This window comes from Heterodontus francisci, chromosome 20 (assembly GCF_036365525.1).
Source record: "Heterodontus francisci isolate sHetFra1 chromosome 20, sHetFra1.hap1, whole genome shotgun sequence".
Classification (NCBI taxonomy): domain Eukaryota; kingdom Metazoa; phylum Chordata; class Chondrichthyes; order Heterodontiformes; family Heterodontidae; genus Heterodontus; species Heterodontus francisci.
In genome coordinates this window covers 90460048-90479656 of record NC_090390.1, presented here as the reverse complement: position 1 = coordinate 90479656, position 19609 = coordinate 90460048, and the positions used below count along the sequence as shown (strand labels likewise).

The following is a 19609-nucleotide window of genomic DNA, read 5'->3' as shown; positions in this document are numbered from 1 at the left end:
GGGAAGGGGGGCCTGTCTCTTTAAATCCTTGAGTGAGGGAAGGGGGGCTGTCTCTTTAAATCTTTGAGTGAGGGAAGGGGGGCTGTCTCTTTAAATCTTTGAGTGAGGGAAGGGGGGCTGTCTCTTTAAATCCTTGAGTGAGGGAAGGGGGGCTGTCTCTTTAAATCTTTGAGTGAGGGAAGGGGGGCCTGTCTCTTTAAATCCTTGAGTGAGGGAAGGGGGGCTGTCTCTTTAAAGCTATTGGTGATGTCACCATCCTATGCAGATGAGCGGGTCACGGGTCCGCGCCTGCGCTTTGGCCTCAGTCGCTTGGCTTTCCGCAGCGGGAGCGGGTGTTCGGGTAAGCGGGTCACCGGGTCCCGGCGGTTGCCAGGGTGACGGGTCTGTAGTTGGCTCCTGCGCGGTTTGGGGACGGCGGGAAATTCTCGGGGTCCGGTTACCGGGGTTACCGGGGGTGAGGAGAGGAATCGCGCTGCAGCGGGAACCCGAGTCTCAGGCTGTGGCCTGTCCGCTTTCGGGGCACAGTCACACCGCAGCCCCGGGGCCCAGCTCCAGGCCGGTCCTCCCGGCTCTGCCTGGCGGCCTCGGTGGCTGGGCTGGATGCTCGCCCAAGTCCCGCTTGCTACACGTCGCCACTGTCTGTCAGTCCATCCCGGCCTCTGCAGTGACTCAGGCCTGGGAGCCAGGGCTGTCTCGGTGAGAGTCTCGGTGCTAAAAGCTGCTGTGGTGCCCACAAGGTGTCTTGGCTTCAGCCCGGGGCCCCTGGAGCACCCAAAGGCGTCACTGCATTGTCTTCCAGTCTGCCTATGGAGAAGCCTGAGTGAAGGGGACAGGTCCCTGGGCACAACTCCATGCAGCATGGAAGGAGCAAGGATGATCCAAGAATTGGAAGGGTCTGTGTTGCCAACCTTGTTGATTGTAGGACTGAAGGAAAGCTGAGGGAATGAATCGCCCGTGCACCTCGATCACGCCCGTGCACCTCGATCACGCCCGTGCACCTCGATCACGCCCGTGCCCTTCTCAGTTTAACTTTTGTCAGAGCTTGTATTCACTTCCCTGCAGAGAGGTAATATCAGCTTAGATTGTGACAAACTTTGGGGCAGTCGGAATCTGTTCCAACCCCTGATCCCGAATCGAGGATTGGGAGACAATATCTGAGAGTGGCTCACTGGTTCAGTTCATGCACAGCTGGGATTCAGGTCGGGTGAAAGAACTACTTTGGGTATGTTTTAGGTTTCAGCTTCTAAATCTATTGCTGACGTGTACAGTAATGGTGGTGGTGCAGCTCTATTACTGGATTAGTAATCCAGAGAATTTGAGTTCCCATCTCAACATGACAGTTTGAGAATTTGAATTCTGTTGGAAGAAAAAGATTGACTCAGTAACAGCAACCATGAAGCTGTCAAATTGCCATAAAAACCCCAGTTTCACTGATGTCTTTTAGGGAAGGATTGCTGCTGTCCTTAACCAGTCTAGGCTGTATATGATTCTAGTCCCATGTTAACTACTTTCAACTGCCCTCTTACCACCTCAAGGGAAACTAGCAATGGATAATAAATGCCAGCATTGCCAATGATGCCCACACTTGAGAATCAATGTAAAAATGCCCCATGATGGCTCAAGTTGTAATTGCAGTGTGGTACTGAAACATACAAACCAAGGAAGGCTCTGAGTTTGATCCCAGGTGTGTGTTAATCTCAGCTGGGCAAGCAGTTGGCCTCAGCACCATCAGCGAAGTGGGAGAAGTTATAAATCAGCTAGGGTTTCTGCTCCTGACAAAGGACTTGCATTTCTGCAAGTCAGAGAATGCTGCAAAGTGCATCCTATCCAGTGAATGTGTTTGCAGTCACTGTGTGGACAAAGATTGACTTTGCACTAGAGTGGGGGTGTTGGTTCAGAACAGGATCCATGATGTGATGCCCTCATGGATGGTTCAGGTCAGTGTCTGGGTTTGTAGATGAAAAATGTGTGTGATACTGTAGACCTGTGGGCTCTTGTGAAACTGTACCCCAGCATCTATCAGCAGCTCTGGAGAGAGTCAGAAATTAAATGGAAGCTGAGGCGAAAATTACAGTTGAAAATGATTACTTAAGATAATCCTGATTCTCAATGAGCAGGTTGTACTTTTCTTGAGTCTCTGAATCAGAGACTTTAATACAAGGGCCAGTAATTTTCTAGAAATCTGGGTCCAAGGCCATTAATGTGATCTTGGCTTTTGATCAGAGAAATTGTTGCAAGGAGCATTGTAACAGAGCAGCAGCATACGTTTGGGTCTGTGACTCCCCGTGCAGTGAGTTTCTAATCTCGGGTAACTGAGTGTAGCTTTGTTCCCAGAGGGTAGTCACCCTAGTTCCCTCTTTCCAAGTAGCAGCTGTAGATCTGCATTGCAGAATTTCTAACCGAGCTGTTCAATAAGGAGTGTGTGTACTTTGGCACAGTGTGATGGAGCATCAGTTCACACTGCAGCAAATGCACTGCTCGTTCAAGGTACAGTAGAAACAGTTAATGAAAGTGTACAAAAAGCACACTCAACAGGGAGTGGAGAGGTATAAAGAGGAATTTGCATTAGAGCACATAAACATTTCTTCATAATGAGATGGCATAATTAGCAATCCGAGGACAGTAACGAAAGAGCCATAGAGAGTGTGTCATATCTTACATAATTATAGGGTGTATTAGATTTTTTCATTGTTAATTGAGGGTTCATAAACTGTGTGCTCATGTTCTAATGTAGGTTATTTGCTAGATTGGTTCTATTGTGGGAAGATGCAAGAGTCCAGAGCAGTGTTGATGCCATTCTGTTCTCAGTACCATTAAAAGGGGGTTTGTGGTTGTGTTACTGGATTAGTGATCCAGGGGTCTCGACTAATAAGTTCAGATCTCACCAAGGCAGTTTGAGAATTTAAATTCAGTTTTAAAATTAAAATGGAGATTAAAAGCCGGTCTCAGTAAAAGAGATCATGAAGCTGTCGGATTGCCTTAAAAACCCAACAGGGTTCACTAATGCTGTTTAGGGAAGAAAACGTGCCGTCCTTAACTGGTCTGGGCCTGTATTTGACTCCAGTCCTGTGGGAACACAGTTGACTCTTAACTGTTCTCTGAAGTGGCCTATCAAACCCACTACCAGCAGTTCAAGTAGGTGGCCCACCACCACTTTCATAGGACAGCCAGGACAGCGATGGCCCCCTCCTGATAAACAAAAAGTGTTCAGACTACTGTACTTATAGCAATATTTTAATTTCTGTTAATTGGGGATCATTGCTGGCACCTTGCCCCCCCTCGCCCTGAGCTCTACCCCTTCCCCCTGAGCTCTTCGCCCTGCACATAGCGCCCTGATGCAATTCTTGCCCGACAGTGAGCAGTTGACCTCAGCTGGCCAGCCTGCTGTAGAGTGAAAATGGTCTGCTCTTGACTTTGAGGGGCGATTTCTAACTTTCTCGCAATAGTGTAAGAAGGGTGATAGATTGTCAACAGGCTGGTCTACATCTCTCCTCCACAGTCTGAGCAAAAAGGGACTCCGATGCACAGGAAGCTGAGGGGCAGTTAGTGGAGATGAAACTTGTGCCACCTCAGTCAGATGTGCCTGACAGTTTCATATTTCCTTTGTCATTGAGATTACTGCCAATGTCCTTGTGGTTTGAGGAGTGGAATTTCATGACCCAGATTTTGTATTCGTAGCAATGCTTTTCTCTTTTTAGTTTTCTATTTTTAGAACGTATTTTTGTCCTTTGAGTTTCCTCTAAGCTCCCTGCCTCCTGAAGGTGCTATCTAATACGGAAATATGAGTTTTATGCACAACAGGCATCCCCGGGGTATCTGGTCGAAGTAGCCAGCCATTACATCTAGTCTAGACAGTGAGCGTCAACAAGCTATTCAGCCATGAGGCTGGAACAATAGCTGAGTCCAATCTTGTCTTCGCACGTCACTCATATTCCAGCATGTGCCATTGGATAATGATCAGCCGCAGGCTTCTCCCCTCTAATTGGGGCACTCACTAGTTATAACCCGTTACTGCTGCCCAGATAACTGGAAACCAATCAGTCATCAGTTGTTCCATTTTTTTTACCCATGTTTCCATGTCAATGTAAAGCAATCTATGTTATGGTTGACATTCTGGGACCCCTACAGTTAATCCTCTGACAAAGCATCTGGGTTTGCAGCTGATTTCTGGAACATTTCATCCCTCCAGAATGCAACTTTTATTTTGCCTTTCAGAGTGCTGTTATTTTCTATTGTAGAAAATACAAAAGAAAAGCAGCTTTTGTGGTCCTTGTTTTTGTGTGAACTTTCTGGTGTGCGAGAGCATGCAGTCCCAATGTATCTAATCTGCACAGTACCTGTCCTGGGAGTGTTCGGTGGGACAGTGTAGAGGGAGCTTTACTCTGTATCTAACCCCATTTTTTTTTTTTTTTCTTTTTTTCGAGGGGGCCTTTATTCCTCAGGCCCTCTTTATATATTTTTTATGTCGAGGGGACCTTTATTCCTCAGGCCCCCTTTATATACACACTTATATTTTTTAAATAACTTTATTAAAACCAGATAAATAAACAAAAAACTCAAATTAAAATGCCATTCTCGGCGTCGACAATGCACTCCAGTCCCTGCGGTGCCCACCGGTCGCGGAAGGCCTCAAGCGTACCGGCGGACACCGCATGCTCCTTTTCCAGGGACACCCGGGCGCGAACGTAACCGCGGAAGAGGGGCAGGCAATCGGGGAGGACGGACCCCCCGACGGCCCGCAACCTGGACCTGTGAATTGCCACCTTGGCCAGGCCCAGGAGCAGACCGACGAGGAGATCCTCCTCCCGGCCCAAGCCCCTCCGCACCGGGTGCCCAAAGATCAGGAGCGTGGGACTGGAGTGCAGCCAGAATTTGAGGAGCAGCCTCTTCAGATACTCAAATAGGGGCTGCAACCTCGCACACTCCATATAAATGTGGAACACGGACTCGTCCAGGCCGCAGAAAGTACAGGTGGCCTGGGAGTCCGTGAACCTACTTAAAAGCCTATTGCACGGGACTGCTCTGTGCAGCACCCTCCACCCCAGGTCCCCGATGTAAAGGGGGAAGACTCCCGCGTAGAGAGACCTCCATCGGGGTTTCCCCTCGCCGCCAGATGGCAACGCGGACCGCCAGGGCGTGTCCGGCCGGCTGACGAGGGCGAGGAAGTGGAGAGTGTGCAGGAGCAGCCCGTACAGGAAACCCCTCCGCGCCGATTGGAATGGCACGGAGGGCATTTCCGAGAGGCGGCTCGGGTTGTGCGGGACCGGCTCCCGAGGAGGGTTTCGGGGCCTGGGTCCGATGAGCAGTTCCGGCCGAGCGGGAGTCAGCTCGGCCGGGATCGCTCCGCACTCCCGAGCCCCCTCGCCACCCGCAGTGAGGGGCGTCCCGGGGGTTTCGGCTACTCCTCCGCCCGCCGGACCGTCCCCGGAGTCGGCCGCCCGGACAGCCGAGGCGCTCTCCTCCGCCGTCGGGGGAGCGCCCTGACTGGAGGCGACCATGTTCCAGACTCGGAAAAGATCCCGGTAAAAGACAGGCAACTCCCTCAGAGAGGCGCGGCTAACGGACTCCACCGGGAGCTGCGTGTCGTCTTGAAGGCAGTGACACTGGCGGAAAAAATACGTCGCCAGCGCACACCATCTGGGAGGACGCTCGACGTACAGGTATCTCTGCAGGGTCCGAAGGCGGAGAGTCGCAGCCTGGGTGCGGACGCACACCAGCGACTGACCGCCCTCCTCGATCGGGAGACTCAGGACCGCGGCAGAGACCCAGTGTTTCCTCTTGCCCCAGAAGAAATCGACGAGTTTCTTCTGGATCTTGGTGGCAAATACAGGGGGCGGGGCCAAAGTGACCAACCGGTACCACAGCATGGAGGCCACCAGTTGGTTTATGACCAACGCTCGGCCCCTGTAGGAAAGCACTCGGAGCAGTCCTGTCCAGCGCCCCAGCCGAGCGGTGACTTTCGCCTCCAACTCCTGCCAGTTTGCCGGCCAGGCTTCCTCAGCGGGGCTAAGGTGGACTCCCAGATAGAGGAGGTGTGTGGTGCTCCACGCAAAAGGTGTCATCTCCTCCGGCAGGGAGTCCACCCGCCACTGACCAACCAGGAGTCCGGAACATTTCTCCCAATTGATCCTCGCGGAGGACGCGGCAGAAAAGGTCTGCTGGCAGTCGCGCATCCTCCGCAAGTCAACGGGATCTGTGATTGCGAGGAGCACGTCGTCGGCGTAAGCCGAGAGGACGACCCGCATGGCCGGCTCGCGCAGAGCCAATCCCGTCAACCTCCTGCGAAGCAGGCACAGGAAGGGCTCCACGCAGATGGTATACAATTGGCCGGACATGGGGCACCCCTGACGCACCCCTCTCCCAAATCGAAGGGGCGCCGTCAAGGACCCGTTAACTTTGACTAGACACTCTGCGGCGGCGTATAAAAGTCGGACCCGGGCCACGAAATGCGGCCCGAGTCCGAAAGCGCGCAGAGTCCCGAAAAGGTAATCGTGATCCACCCTGTCGAATGCCTTCTCCTGATCGAGGGAGAGAAAGGCGACCGACTGACCAGTCCTCTGGGAAAGATGGATCAGGTCCCGGACCAGGTGGATGTTGTCCTGGATGGACCGGCCCGGGACCGTGTAGGACTGGTCGGGGTGGATCATGTGGGCCAGCACAGAGCCCAGGCGGGTAGACATAGCCCGGGCAAAGATCTTATAATCCGTGCTGAGGAGGGAGACCGGACGCTTCCCGCCTCTTGGTCGACCCCTTCGCGTACTCCTGACAGAAGACGTGGATGTGAGTCTTGCCCACATCCCACCATAGCCTCAAGGAGGGGAAGCCCCCCTGCTTCCTTCTCCAGTCGGCCCAGAATCGACAGAACGAGTCCCGAAATCGCACGTCCTCCAGCAGCCGGTTGTTAAAGTGCCAGTACGCGGACCCCGCCCGCGTGCGGAGCGGAGTGAACTCCGCCCACACCAGGCGGTGGTCCGAGCATGGCACCAGCCGCATGGAGGCCGCCGAAACGCGGGAGACGTACGCCTGCGAAATGTAGAGGCGGTCGATTCGCGTCCCCCTCCTCCAGACCTCCACGTGAAGGCGCTGGAGTCGGGATGGAGATTCCGCCAGACGTCCACCAAGTTAAGGGAGCTGATCAGTCCCCTCAACTTCTCCACCGACGCTTGGCCGCGCTGGGGACCGGAGCGATCCCCCACCTCGAGGGTGCAGTTAAAATCCCCCCCGAGGATGATGCACTCGCCGCTATCGATGGAGCTCAAGAGAGCGGACGCTTCTTCAAAGAAGCGCGCTTGCAAAGCGCCGGGCCTGGGCGCGTACACGTTCACAAAGTGGAGCGGCACGCTACCCAGGCGAACGGCAAGGTGGAGCAAGCGGCCCGGCACTAGCTCCTTGACCCCCAAGATCTCCGGCTGAAAAGTCGGGGCCAACAAGATAGCCACCCCACTAGAAATAGGGGTGAGGTGACTCATGTAGACCCCACCCTGCCACTCCAGGAGCCAGGTGGCTTCGTCTCCCGGAACCACAGCCTCCGGAACCGACTGAGCGGTGTCTGTTGGATCTGCGGGGGGAGTGGGAGGAGGTGCTGTGGAACCACTCTGGGCCGCTGAGGTGGAGCTGGCGGCCGGGAGGTTGGGGCAGTTCTTACGAACATGCCCCACCCCCTTGCAGACGTGGCACCGCGCCCCGTCCGAGGTCCAGAAGACGCGGTAGGCCGTCCCCTGAAACTCTACCGAAGTGGCCCTCCAAGACCTCCTCCCGCAGCAGCTGCATGAATAGCTGGCGGCGGAAGGAGTACACGTCGGAGGCTGTGCTCCAGAAGACCGAGCGGGACTGGGGTGATCCCTGACCTCACCTCCCCCAGATGGTGTAGGTGGGGGAGGAGGAGCTCATCAGGAATTAAGGGTGGGACGTTCGACAAGGTTACCCGATGTGCAGTGGCCCCCAGAGGGTCCAGTTGCAGGAAAATCCCACCCACTGTGAGCCCCGTACTTAGGGCGAGGGACACAGCCCACTCGGTCTTCAGGAAGAACACAGCCTTCCCATACATCTTTGAGGCTGCAACAATGGCCGAGGGGCCGACAACCACGGCCATTGCCTTAACACAAGCCTCAATAGTCATATTAGGATGAGTGTAAGTCTTCACCCCATGCTTTGATAAGATTTTAAATGGTGACGGGGCCACAGGAGCAGCTGTCGCAGCTGCTGCAGCATAGGAGGGCCCCGCCACTGGAGAGGACTGAGAAGTCATGGGGTAGAAGAGTTACAGGCACTTTGCTGAGAGAAAAAAAAAGCAAATACAATAAATCAAAAAAAGCAACATTTAAAGGATGTAGCACAGGGGAAGAGGCTGAGGGAGAGGAAGGCCAGGAGGAATCAGTCTTTGTTGGTATTTTAAAGAAGTCTTGTAGCAGGTCTTCCAGTTGGGAGGGTGGGGTGATGTCTTCACCTGGGTCAGCTGTAAGCTGCCAAGGCACACGCCTCCTTCGATGTTCAGATAAGAGAAGTCTCTTCACCTGGGCAGCTCCAGCTGTCCCAGGCTTAGTAGTTGTGGTGGGGAGGGAGCTCCCTATCCAAAGATGTTAAACACAGGAGCTCCCTATTGAACAATACAGCCCCACCCAAGGTCTTCAGGTCTCTTCTTTCCCCACCCCCAACAATCAATGAAAAAGACTTCAGGATAAAACAAACTCACAAAAGAGCTTCCAGTTCTTTCAGTTCTCTGCCTTCCTTCCTTTGTGGAAATTTGGAAAAAACTTTTGTTTCAGTTTGAATCTCCCTCTTGCAGCAGTCACACAGCCTGCAGCCTCCAACCTCTGCACACAGCCACAGTCAGCTGCACCTCGTTGATGCACTCAGGCTCCCAAATCAGACAGCAGCCAATCCCAGTGCTGTGCCTGTCCTGGGAGTGGTTGATGGGACAGTGTAGAGGGAGCTTTACTCTGTATCTAACCCCTGTTTTATTTATTTATTTATTTATTCTGGGAGTGTTTAATGGGGGACAGTGTAGAGGGAGCTTTACTCTGTATCTAACCCTATGCTTTAGCAGTAAATATGAGAGGAGGCTAATTGCCTGGTGAAACATTTGGTGCAGGGTATCAAAGATATCATGGATATAAGGTCCTGACCCTCATGGTCAATTTTAATCATGTATTTTAGAATTTTACAGCACAGAAAGAGGTCGTTTGGTCCATCGTGCCCGTGCCTTCTCCCTGAAAGAGCTCTTCAATTAGACTCTACCTCTGCCAGGATCTTTTACATTTTTCTTTTTCAAATATATTTAGAATTACACAAACTTATAACACAAAAACATTGCATTTGGCCCAGCTGCATTTAGCCACTGTGCCAGTGTTTATGCTGCACATGAACCTCCTCCAATCCTACTTCAGATCACCCTATCAACAACAACTTGCATTTATATTAGCCCCTCGAATATAGTAAAACATCCCAAGATACATCAGAGGAGCGTTATCAAACAAAATTTGATACCGAGTCACATGAGGAAATATTAGGCCAGATGACCAAAACCTTGTTCAAAGAGATAGGTTTTAAGATGTGTCTTAAAGGAGTAGAGAGGTGGAGGGAATTCCAGAGTTTCGGTCTAAAGCAGCAGAAGGCATGGCCATCAATGGTGGAGCAATTAAAATCAGGATGTGCAAGAGGTCAGAATTGGAGGAATGCAGAGATCACAGAGTTGTAGGGCTGGAAGAGACATATCCTCTATTCCTCTCTCCCTTGTTTATCCAGCTTGCCCTTTAAATGCATCTCTGCTATTCACCTCAACGATTCCCTATCGTAGCAAGTTCCACATTCTCAATACTCTCTGGGTAAAGGAGTGTGTCCTGAATTTTTGAGTGCCTATCTTTTCTATTTATGGCCCCTAATTTCCCTCACAAGTGGAGACATCTTTACAGCTACCTATCAAACCCTTTCATAATTTTAAAGACCTCAATGAGGTCATCCCTCACTCTTTTTCCAGAGAAAGAGCCACAGCTGCTGTAGTGGATTTTACTTCCCCATGTAGGTATTCCATGTCTTGACAGCCTACTATGTAAAAATTAATAAATAACTTGTTTTCCTGACCTCTCTGTTTGTTCTGTTGCTGATGAGATTGATGCCCTCAAGTTGTCTGCTCTCTGATCAGTGGAAATAGATTCCCTAGTTTATTTTATCATGCCCTCTGTCCTTTGCTATGTAACAGCTGTCCACTGCCGGCTGTTTGTCAATGATCTGATAGTTGGGTCCACTCAGCTTCTGTTTGCAGATTCCAGTTGGTTAAATTCTTTATACCCTCTCTCATCTTGAATCTGCTGACCTTTGCTGGAATATGATTCCACAGGCACCAGCCATATTCTCGTCCCTGTCCCGAGCAGTTGTTCTTGTAGGAACAGGAGGCGCCTATCTAGCCCCTTGAGCTTGTTTGACCATTAAATGAGATCATGGCTGATTTGCCACCTAACTCCATATAGCCGCCTTTTATCCATATCCCTGATTAACAAAAATCTCCCAATCTCAGATTTAAAATTAACCAATGATCTAGCTTCCATTGCCATTTGCAGAAGAGCAATCTAATCTTTTACTACCCCTTGCATGTAGAAGTGTTTCCTAATTTCATTCTTGAAAGGTTTGGCTCTAATTTTTAGACTCTGGCCCCCAGTCCTAGATTCCCCAACCAGTGGAAATAGTTTTTCTCTATCCACACTATCTGTTGCCCTTAATATCTTAAACTTTGATCAACTCATCACTTAAATTTCTAAATTCCAGAGAATACAGCCCTAGTTTGTGTAATTGCTCCTCGTAATTTAACCCTTGGAGTCCAGGTATCATTCTGTTAAATCTACACTGCACTCCCTCCTTCCTAAATTCTATGCTCAGAACTTGGGCGGCACAGTGGTTAGCACCGCAGCCTCACAGCTCCAGCGACCCGGGTTCAATTCTGGGTACTGCCTGTGTGGAGTTTGCAAGTTCTCCCTGTGTCTGCGTGGGTTTTCTCCGGGTGCTCCGGTTTCCTCCCACAAGCCAAAAGACTTGCAGGTTGGTAGGTAAATTGGCCATTATAAATTGTCCCTAGTATAGGTAGGTGGTAGGGAAATATAGGGACAGGTGGGGATGTGGTAGGAATATGGGATTAGTGTAGGATTAGTATAAATGGGTGGTTGATGGTTGGCACAGACTCGTTGGGCCGATGGGCCTGTTTCAGTGCTGTATCTCTAAACTAAACTGAACTAAACTTCTCGCAGTTCTCCAGGTGTGGTTTAACCAGGGCTTTGTGTAACTGAAACATGTCTTCTACCTCCTTGTATTCCTCTTCATATAAAGGCCAGCATTTCATTATTTTCTGTACCTGTTCATGACATTTTGTTGATCTTTGTACCTGGACCCCAAGTCTTTGTGGACCTCCACTGTTTGTAGCATTTTTTTTTATTCTGTCATGGGATGTGGGCTTTGCTGGCAAGGCCAGCATTTATTGCCCATCACTAATTGCCCTTGACAACTGAGTGTCTTGCTAGGCTGTTTCAGAGGGCATTTAAGAGTCAACCACATTGCTGTGGATCTGGAGTCACTTGTAGGCCAGACCAGGTAAGGATGGCAGATTTCCTTCCCTGAAGGACATTAGAGAACCAGATGTTTTTTTTACAACGATCGATGATAATTTCATGGCACCATTACTGAGACTAGCTTTCAATTCCAGCTTTTTATTAATTAATTGATTTTCAATTCCACCAGCTGGTGGGATTTGAACCTGTAATCCCAGGCATTAGCCTGAGCCTCTGGATTACTAGTTCAGTGGCATTACCACTCCACCACCGTCTCCCCTTTCACCGTTTTAAAAAGTCCCCTGTTCTATCGTTTTTAGGTCCAAAGTGGGTGTCCTCACGTTGAAGTCCATTTACCACAGTTTTGCTCACTCACTTAAACTATGTCATCTTTGTAATTTTGTCTTTCCATCTACACTACTTACAATGCTGCTTATCTTTGTGTCATCAGCAAATTTGGATATGTGACTTCCTATTCCATCATCTAAGTCGTTCATAAATACAGTGAATAGTTGATGCCCCAACACTGATCCTTGCAGGACAACACTATTCACATCCTGCCAATTCGAACCTTTGTGATCCCAAAAGTGAGTGTTGGCAGGCTATTTGACCATGGAAGGCTTTAGAGAATCTGGTTTTGATTGTTGCAGCTATTTCTGCCTCTCCTGGTGCTTTAACCGACCATGTTCACCTTCATTTAAGGAACAGTGATGCGATACTCAGGTGAGGTGATCTTTGAGCAGTGCAAACGCCTGCCATCATCCACCTGCGTCCACAAAGGTTTGTACTGAGATCTAGCAACGGGAGCAAATAAATACTGTTCACCAGTGTGCTGTAACTGAGCTGAAGGCAGGGTGGAACACTCTGCTTAACCCCAGCAGTCCTGAGGCGTTTCATTGAACTTCCCGGCCGTGCTTGTGTCTTGAGTGAAGGATCTGTTGCGATGTGGAAACCATGTATCTCAGTGGGGAAAGATCTGTTGACAGTTTTATCGGAGTTGGTAACATGAGTGAGTACATGGGAGTCCATGTTTGATGAGAAGCTGATATTTGAACCATTGGGAGATGTGCAAACAAATTCTGGATGTTTGTGATTGTGGATCATGTGCATGGTGTTGAAGCTTCTGATGAGTAGGTCAGATGTGGTTTTACATCGTGTGGTGCTATCTGTCATTATGCAAGTGACGGTTTGGCCTCACTCCTGACTCTGAAGGTTGCGAGTTCAAACCCCGATATAGGCTTTAGCAGACAAGCTAGGGCAGTCCAGAGGGTGTGACTGTTTCTTCAGATAAGACGCTGAATGCTGTTAACCTGTTCCGATGAATGTTCAAGATCCACTGGCACTATCGGAAGATGGCAGCTCTCCGGTATCCTGACCAGAAAAGAAATAGTTAATGCTGGCACTGACCCGAGTTAACAAAGCTATTCAACTGCAGATGAGTCACAAGACCTACCCCGGGGCTTGCTCTGTCTCTGCTGCGGTCCAGTACTGAGGAAATAGAGACTTTAAACTGACTCACCATCTTCTTGTTCTGCTAGATGTTGAAGATCCAGGCCACTGTTTGAGCAGGGAGTTCTCTTGTTGCCCTGGGCAACATTGCTCCCTCAATCATCACCACTAAAATATGATTAGCTTATCATTCACACTAGAATTGGCCTTTATAGCCACTCCAGACACTGCTTCACAAACCACTGACCACCTCCAGGCGCGTATCCATTGTCTCTCGAGATAAGGAGGCCAGAGAAGATCATTCATTAGGAGGATGTTGCTGTGTGCAATTTGGCTGTCAAGTTTGTCTGTTTACCACTTGTGACTCATGTGAATGCTTTGGATGGTCTTTGAAATGTGATGAGGCTCTATGTAATTTACACTTTCTCTTACAATGAACATCACAGAGTGCGAAACTCCTCGATGTTTCTAAAATACACCCGTTAATTACTGTCTGTAACTGGTGAGCAGCTGTAGTCGGCTGGGACATTCTGGACCGGCTAGTTTCAGGTTCTCCTATACCTGTGAACTCAGCCAGAGATTCACTGGTAAATGGTCAGAGCTGTGAAACAGGGCATGGGTTTCTGGGCATTGGTAACTTGGGTCTTTAACTGAGAAATTGTTTGTGCAATGAAAACACCGCAAGTGATTAGGGATGCTACAAGCCCTCTGGTCCGGCTGCGCACAGAGCTGTGTGCGCTCTGATTGCTCACAGCAAACAGTTACCAAATGCATTGTGCTGATTGGAAACTGCAGGGCTGAGGCAGAAATAGTACCTAGTAAGTGCATGTTTCACCCAACAGTGCCAAGGTATAGTGTTGGTACCCTTTAATCCCCCTGCCAGTATACCAGCCAGGAGGATGCCAGCAAACTGCTAAGTGCTGTGACTGCCACTTGGGCGGAGATCAGCAAACTTCTCTGCTGAGAAAAACCAAAACCGGCTTATAAACACAGCACCCACGTACATATAACCACATGGAGAAAACAAATTGATTAAAATCACTATCTTTGCCTGTGTCCTGTCTGTCACAGGTATTTATAATTTGGACACACAGCAACAGCACGTTCAGGCTGGTGATGCCACTGTTATAAAGAGATGAGCCTTGCTCTTTCAAATAATTTCTGGACCTGGTATTGGGGAATGAGCCCGGCCAGGTGGTCGAAGTTTCAGTGGGGGAGCATTTCGGGAGCAGTGACCATAATTCCATACGTTTTAAGGTACTTGTGGATAAGGATAAGAGTAGCCCTCGGGTGAAGGTGCTAAATTGGGGGAAGGCTAATTATAACAATATTAGGCAGGAACTGAAGAATTTAGATTGGGGGCGGCTGTTTGAGGGTAAATCAACATCTGACATGTGGGAGTCTTTCAAACGTCAGCTGATTAGAATCCAGGACCAGCATGTTCCAGTGAGGAAGAAAGACAAGTTTGGCAAGTTTCGAGAAGCTTGGATAATACGGGATATTGTGAGCCTAGTCAAAAAGAAAAAGGAAGCATTTGTAAGGGCTGGAAGGCTAGGAACAGATGAAGCACTTGAGGAATATAAAGACAGTAGGAAGGAACTTAAGCAAGGAGTTAGGAGGGCTAAAAGGGGTCATGAAAAGTCATTGGCAAACAGGATTAAGGAAAATCCCAAGGCTTTTTATACATATATAAAGAGCAAGAGGGTAACCAGGGAAAGGGTTGGCCCACTCAAGGACAGAGATGGGAATCTATGCGTGGAGCCAGAGGAAATGGGCGAGGTGCTAAATGAGTACTTTGCATCAGTATTCACCAAAGAGAAGGACTTGGTGGATGATGAGCCTAGAGAAGGGAGTGCAGATAGTCTCAGTCATCTCAATATCAAAGAGGAGGAGGTGTTGGGTGTCTTGCAAAGCATTCAGGTAGATAAGTCCCCAGGGCCTGATGGGATCTACCTTAGAATACTGAGGGAGGCGAGGGAAGAAATTGCTGGGGCCTTGACAGAAATCTTTGCATCCTCATTGGCTACAGGTGAGGTCCCAGAGGACTGGAGAATAGCCAATGTTGTTCCTTTGTTTAAGAAGGGTGGCAAGGATAATCCAGGAAATTATAGGCCGGTGAGCCTTACGTCAGTGGTAGGGAAACTATTAGAGAGGATTCTTCGGGACAGGATTTACTCCCATTTGGAAACAAACAAACTTATTAGCGAGAGACAGCATGGTTTTGTGAAGGGGAGGTCGTGTCTTACTAATTTGATTGAGTTTTTTGAGGAAGTGACGAAGATGATTGATGAAGGAAGGGCGGTGGATGTTGTCTGTTTGGACTTTAGTAAAGCCTTTGACAAGGTCCCGCATGGCAGACTGGTGCAAAAGGTGAAGTCGCACGGGATCAGAGGTGAGCTGGCAAGATGAATACAGAACTGGCTCAGTCACAGAAGACAGAGGGTAACAGTGGATGGGTGTTTTTCTGAATGGAGGGATGTGACTAGTGGTGTTCCGCAGGGATCAGTGCTGGGACCTTTTCTGTTTGTAGTATATATAAATGATTTGGAGGAAAATGTAGCTGGTCTGATTAGTAAGTTTGCGGACGACACAAAGGTTGGTGGAGTTGCGGATAATGATGAGGATTGTCAGAGGATACAGCAAGATATAGATCGGTTGGAGACTTGGGTGGAGAAATGGCAGATGGAGTTTAATCCGGACAAATGTGAGGTAATGCATTTTGGAAGGTCTAATGCAGGTGGGAGGTATACAGTAAATGGCAGAACCTTTAGGAGTATTGACAGGCAGAGAGATCTGGGCGTACAGGCCCACAGGTCACTGAAAGTGGCAACGCAGGTGGATAAGGTAGTCAAGAAGGCATACGGCATGCTTGCCTTCATCGGTCGGGGCATAGAGTATAAAAATTGGCAAGTCATGCTGCAGCTGTACAGAACCTTAGTTAGGCCACACTTAGAATATTGCGTGCAATTCTGGTCGCCACACTACCAGAAGGATGTGGAGGCTTTGGAGAGGGTACAGAGGAGGTTTACCAGGATGTTGCCTGGTCTGGAGGGCATTAGCTATGAGGAGAGGTTGGAAAACCTCGGATTGTTTTCACTGGAACGACGGAGGTGGAGGGGCGACATGATAGAGGTTTACAAAGTTATGAGTGGCATGGACAGAGTGGATAGTCGGAAGCTTTTTCCCAGGGTGGAAGAGTCAGTTACTAGGGGACATAGGTTTAAGTTGCGAGGGGCAAAGTTTAGAGGGGATGTGCGAGGCAAGATTTTTACACAGAGGGTGGTGAGTGCCTGGAACTTGCTGCCAGGGGAGGTGGTGGAAGCAGATACGATAGCGACGTTGAAGAGACATCTTGACAAATATATGAATAGGAAGGGAATAGAGGGATACGGACCCCGGAAGTGCAGAAGGTGTTAGTTTTGTCAGGCATCAAGATCGGCGCAGGCTTGGAGGGCCGAATGGCCTGTTCCCGTGCTGTACTGTTCTTTGTTCTTTTTTGTTTGTATCCACTGGTATTGTACAGGTCTGTGTAGTGTCCCCTGTACAAGGTTAATCACTATTTGACTGCTGCTTAGATAATTCATGCCCTCTCCAACAACCAGCTTTGCTGCCACATGGTTCAAATACTGCAGCCAGAGACAGCTGTGCTGGTGCAGGTTATTGGTATTCACATGCACAATCCTGCAGGGGCCTGCTTTTAACTCACTCAAAACCCATTCACATACAGAGTTAAAATCGGGCCCCTGGTCTCAGGTTAGGCTCCTCAATGTGCATTGCATCAAATGGGCATTTTCCTCATTCAATCCTTGGTAGTGGGGTTACATTGCAGCTTACAATCATTCTTGTCTGGCTTCTATTATGAAGCTGGCTGAGTCCTCTAATACAGCCAGAAATGACTAATTGTGGATGAAGAACGTTTGTGTTGATTCTAGACCATGGGAACTCGTGTGCCTGGTCCTTCATTATGCATTGCAGACTTTTTGCATGTTGATCGAAGGGAGGTATGTGTTCCAATGTCTGTGTGCAATGGATGATGCCCAGTAATGGATTACTGTCCAGAAGGCTGTAATTATATAGAATTGTTGCTGTTTGTAACTGTTGCTCTGTCTGGGAATGGATGAGCCTGTGACCTTTGGTATGGTACAGCAGTCACGTCTTGGACACTGGCTTCGCCTCATCAATTGTTTGTAATAAGCCATTGATGAAAGGAGTTCAGAGCCACTGTAACCTTCATAGTCACACATAGATTAGTGAGCCCCTGCAGTTATTTTATCATTTGACACAGTTCAGTAGTTAACTGCTTTGAGATCCTCACCTACTTATACCCAGTGTCTCTGATAGTCTGCAGATTCTCTCCTTCAGGCGTGCTGCTACTCAGTAGGAGACGGAGAGTGATGACAGACGGCTGTTTTAGTGACTGGAAGCCAGTGTCCAGTGGGGTACCACAGGGTTCTGTGCTGGGTCCCCTATTGTTTGTCATTTATATAAACGACAGTAGGATCAGTAAGTTCGCGGATGGCACAAAGATTGGCCGAGTGGTTAACAGTGAGGTTGAGTGTCTTAGGTTACAGGAAGATATAGACGGGATGGTCAAATGGGCAGAAAAGTGGCAGATGGAATTTAATGCTGAAAAGTGTGAGGTGATACACTTTGGAAGGAGTAATGTGACACGGAAGTATTCAATGAATGGCCTGACACTGGGAAATTCCGAGGAACAAAGGGACCTTGGCGTGTTTGTCCATAGATCTCTGAAGGCAGAAGGGCAGGTTAATAGGGTGGTGAAAAAGGCATATGGGACACTTGCCTTTATCAATCGAGGCATAGATTGCAAAAGCAGGGAGGTCATGTTGGAGTTGTATAGAACTTTGGTAAGGCCACAGCTGGAGTACTGTGTGCAGTTCTGGTCGCCACATTATAGGAAGGATGTGATTGCATTGGAGGAGGTGCAGAGGCGATTCACCAGGATGTTGCCTGGGATGGAACATTTAAGCTATGAAGAGAGGTTGGATAGGCTTGGGTTGTTTTCGCTGGAGCAGAGAAGACTGAGGGGTGACCTGATCGAGGTGTACAAGATTATGAGGGGCATGGACAGGGTGGATAGAGAGCAGCTGTTCCCCTTAGTTGAAGGGTCAGTTACGAGGGGTCACAAGTTTAAGGTGAGGGGCAGGAGGTTTAAGGGGGATTTGAGGAAGAACTTTTTTACCCCTGGGGTGGTGACGGTCTGGAATGCCCTGCCTGGGAGGGTGGTAGAGGCAGATTGCCTCACATCCTTTAAAAAGTACCTGGATGAGCACTTGGCACGTCATAACATTCAAGGCTATGGGCCAAGTGCTGGCAAATGGGATTAGGTAGACAGGTCAGGTGTCTTTTTAATGCATCGGTGCAAACTCGATAGGCCAAAGGGCCTCTTCTGCACTGTATTATTCTGTGATTCTGTCCTGAATCTCCTTCCATCACTCCACATTCAAAGGATAATGGTAGCCATAATGCCAGCAGCAGTCAATGTGTTGGGCTTGGTGATAAATTTGTCTTGTTAGTGATACTTGGATGTTTTAAGTGTACTGTGCTCTGGCTCTTGGTGATCAGAACTGCGCTCCATTAAATGAACATTAGTGGTGCTTGAAGCACTTTCTCCAAACAGTCTGCCTACGATGGCTGACTAATGTGGTGTGTGTGACATTGCTCTGTGACTATTAATGTTACTGATAACTGGAAAATTATCCTCAGTAGGTGAAACACTGTCCTTGTTCTCGTCAGTAAAAGGGAGCTGGATGTTTGTATCTGACATTGTGCTATCATGACCTTAGTTACTGGACCAATCTTTATAAATATTGCAGAAGAACTATTTTCTCCAATTCCAGCCTCCAGCTTCGAATTGTCCTCCTCGAGGTGCTCTGGCCATTGATTTTGGATGGTGTTTCTGCTGTGGAATGACTTTCTCTCTCTCCCTCTCTCTTTTGTCCTCTCCCCACTGCAGATTACTGAAGCAAACATGTGTTCGTGGAGTGAGAAACTCAATGCTGACCTCTCTGGGACCATGGATGGCAGTACCATGAAGAAATACCGACGTGAGGCTTACCATCGGTATGTAGCAGTGGGGTGTTATTCCTGAGAGGCCCATCCTGAGGGACTAGGCATTGGGGTTTATGTGTTTGTGAGGTGCGAGTGACTGATAGAGGCATGTTGGGGATATAGAGAAGCCCATCCAGATATCCAGGGCTGGGGGATTGGCTCATGGAGATCAGGAAGACATCATTTAGGCTTCAACCCAGACTAAGCATCATTTCATATATCCAAAAATAAACAATACAGCAGGCTAGGTCCAAGAATGTCAGCGGGTGACCGTGGGGTACGTAGGCACAGCAACAGTTGGAAGCTCAGGGCTGCATTTAGCAACACTTTACACCATTCATCTCAGGTCAATTGTTACTGTGTGAAGAAACAGTTCATCAGAAGCCATTGGCTGCTGATTATTTTCACCAGTATAAGCAATGAAGCTGCTAAACAAGCAGAAAAAGTGAGCTTGAACCTGGAGTGTAATTTGGAGTAAAATAACTGATTGCACAATGGAGGATAGAGTACAGAGTGCGCATGGTCGGGTATGTTTGTGTGAAATTGTGATGGGG

At 48.9% G+C, this 19609-nt stretch overlaps 1 protein-coding gene across 1 annotated transcript in view; it reads left to right on the top strand.

Moving 5' to 3' along the window:
* The first annotated feature begins 266 nt into the window (after positions 1–266).
* Positions 267–19609, top strand: part of nt5c2a (5'-nucleotidase, cytosolic IIa) — a 142876-nt gene continuing 123533 nt past the window's right edge. Inside the window, exons 1-2 of the mRNA XM_068053223.1 lie at positions 267–340; positions 18961–19067. Coding sequence (XP_067909324.1) covers positions 18976–19067 — 92 coding nt within the window. The 5' untranslated portion in view covers positions 267–340; positions 18961–18975. The remainder of the gene's footprint in view (positions 341–18960; positions 19068–19609) is intronic.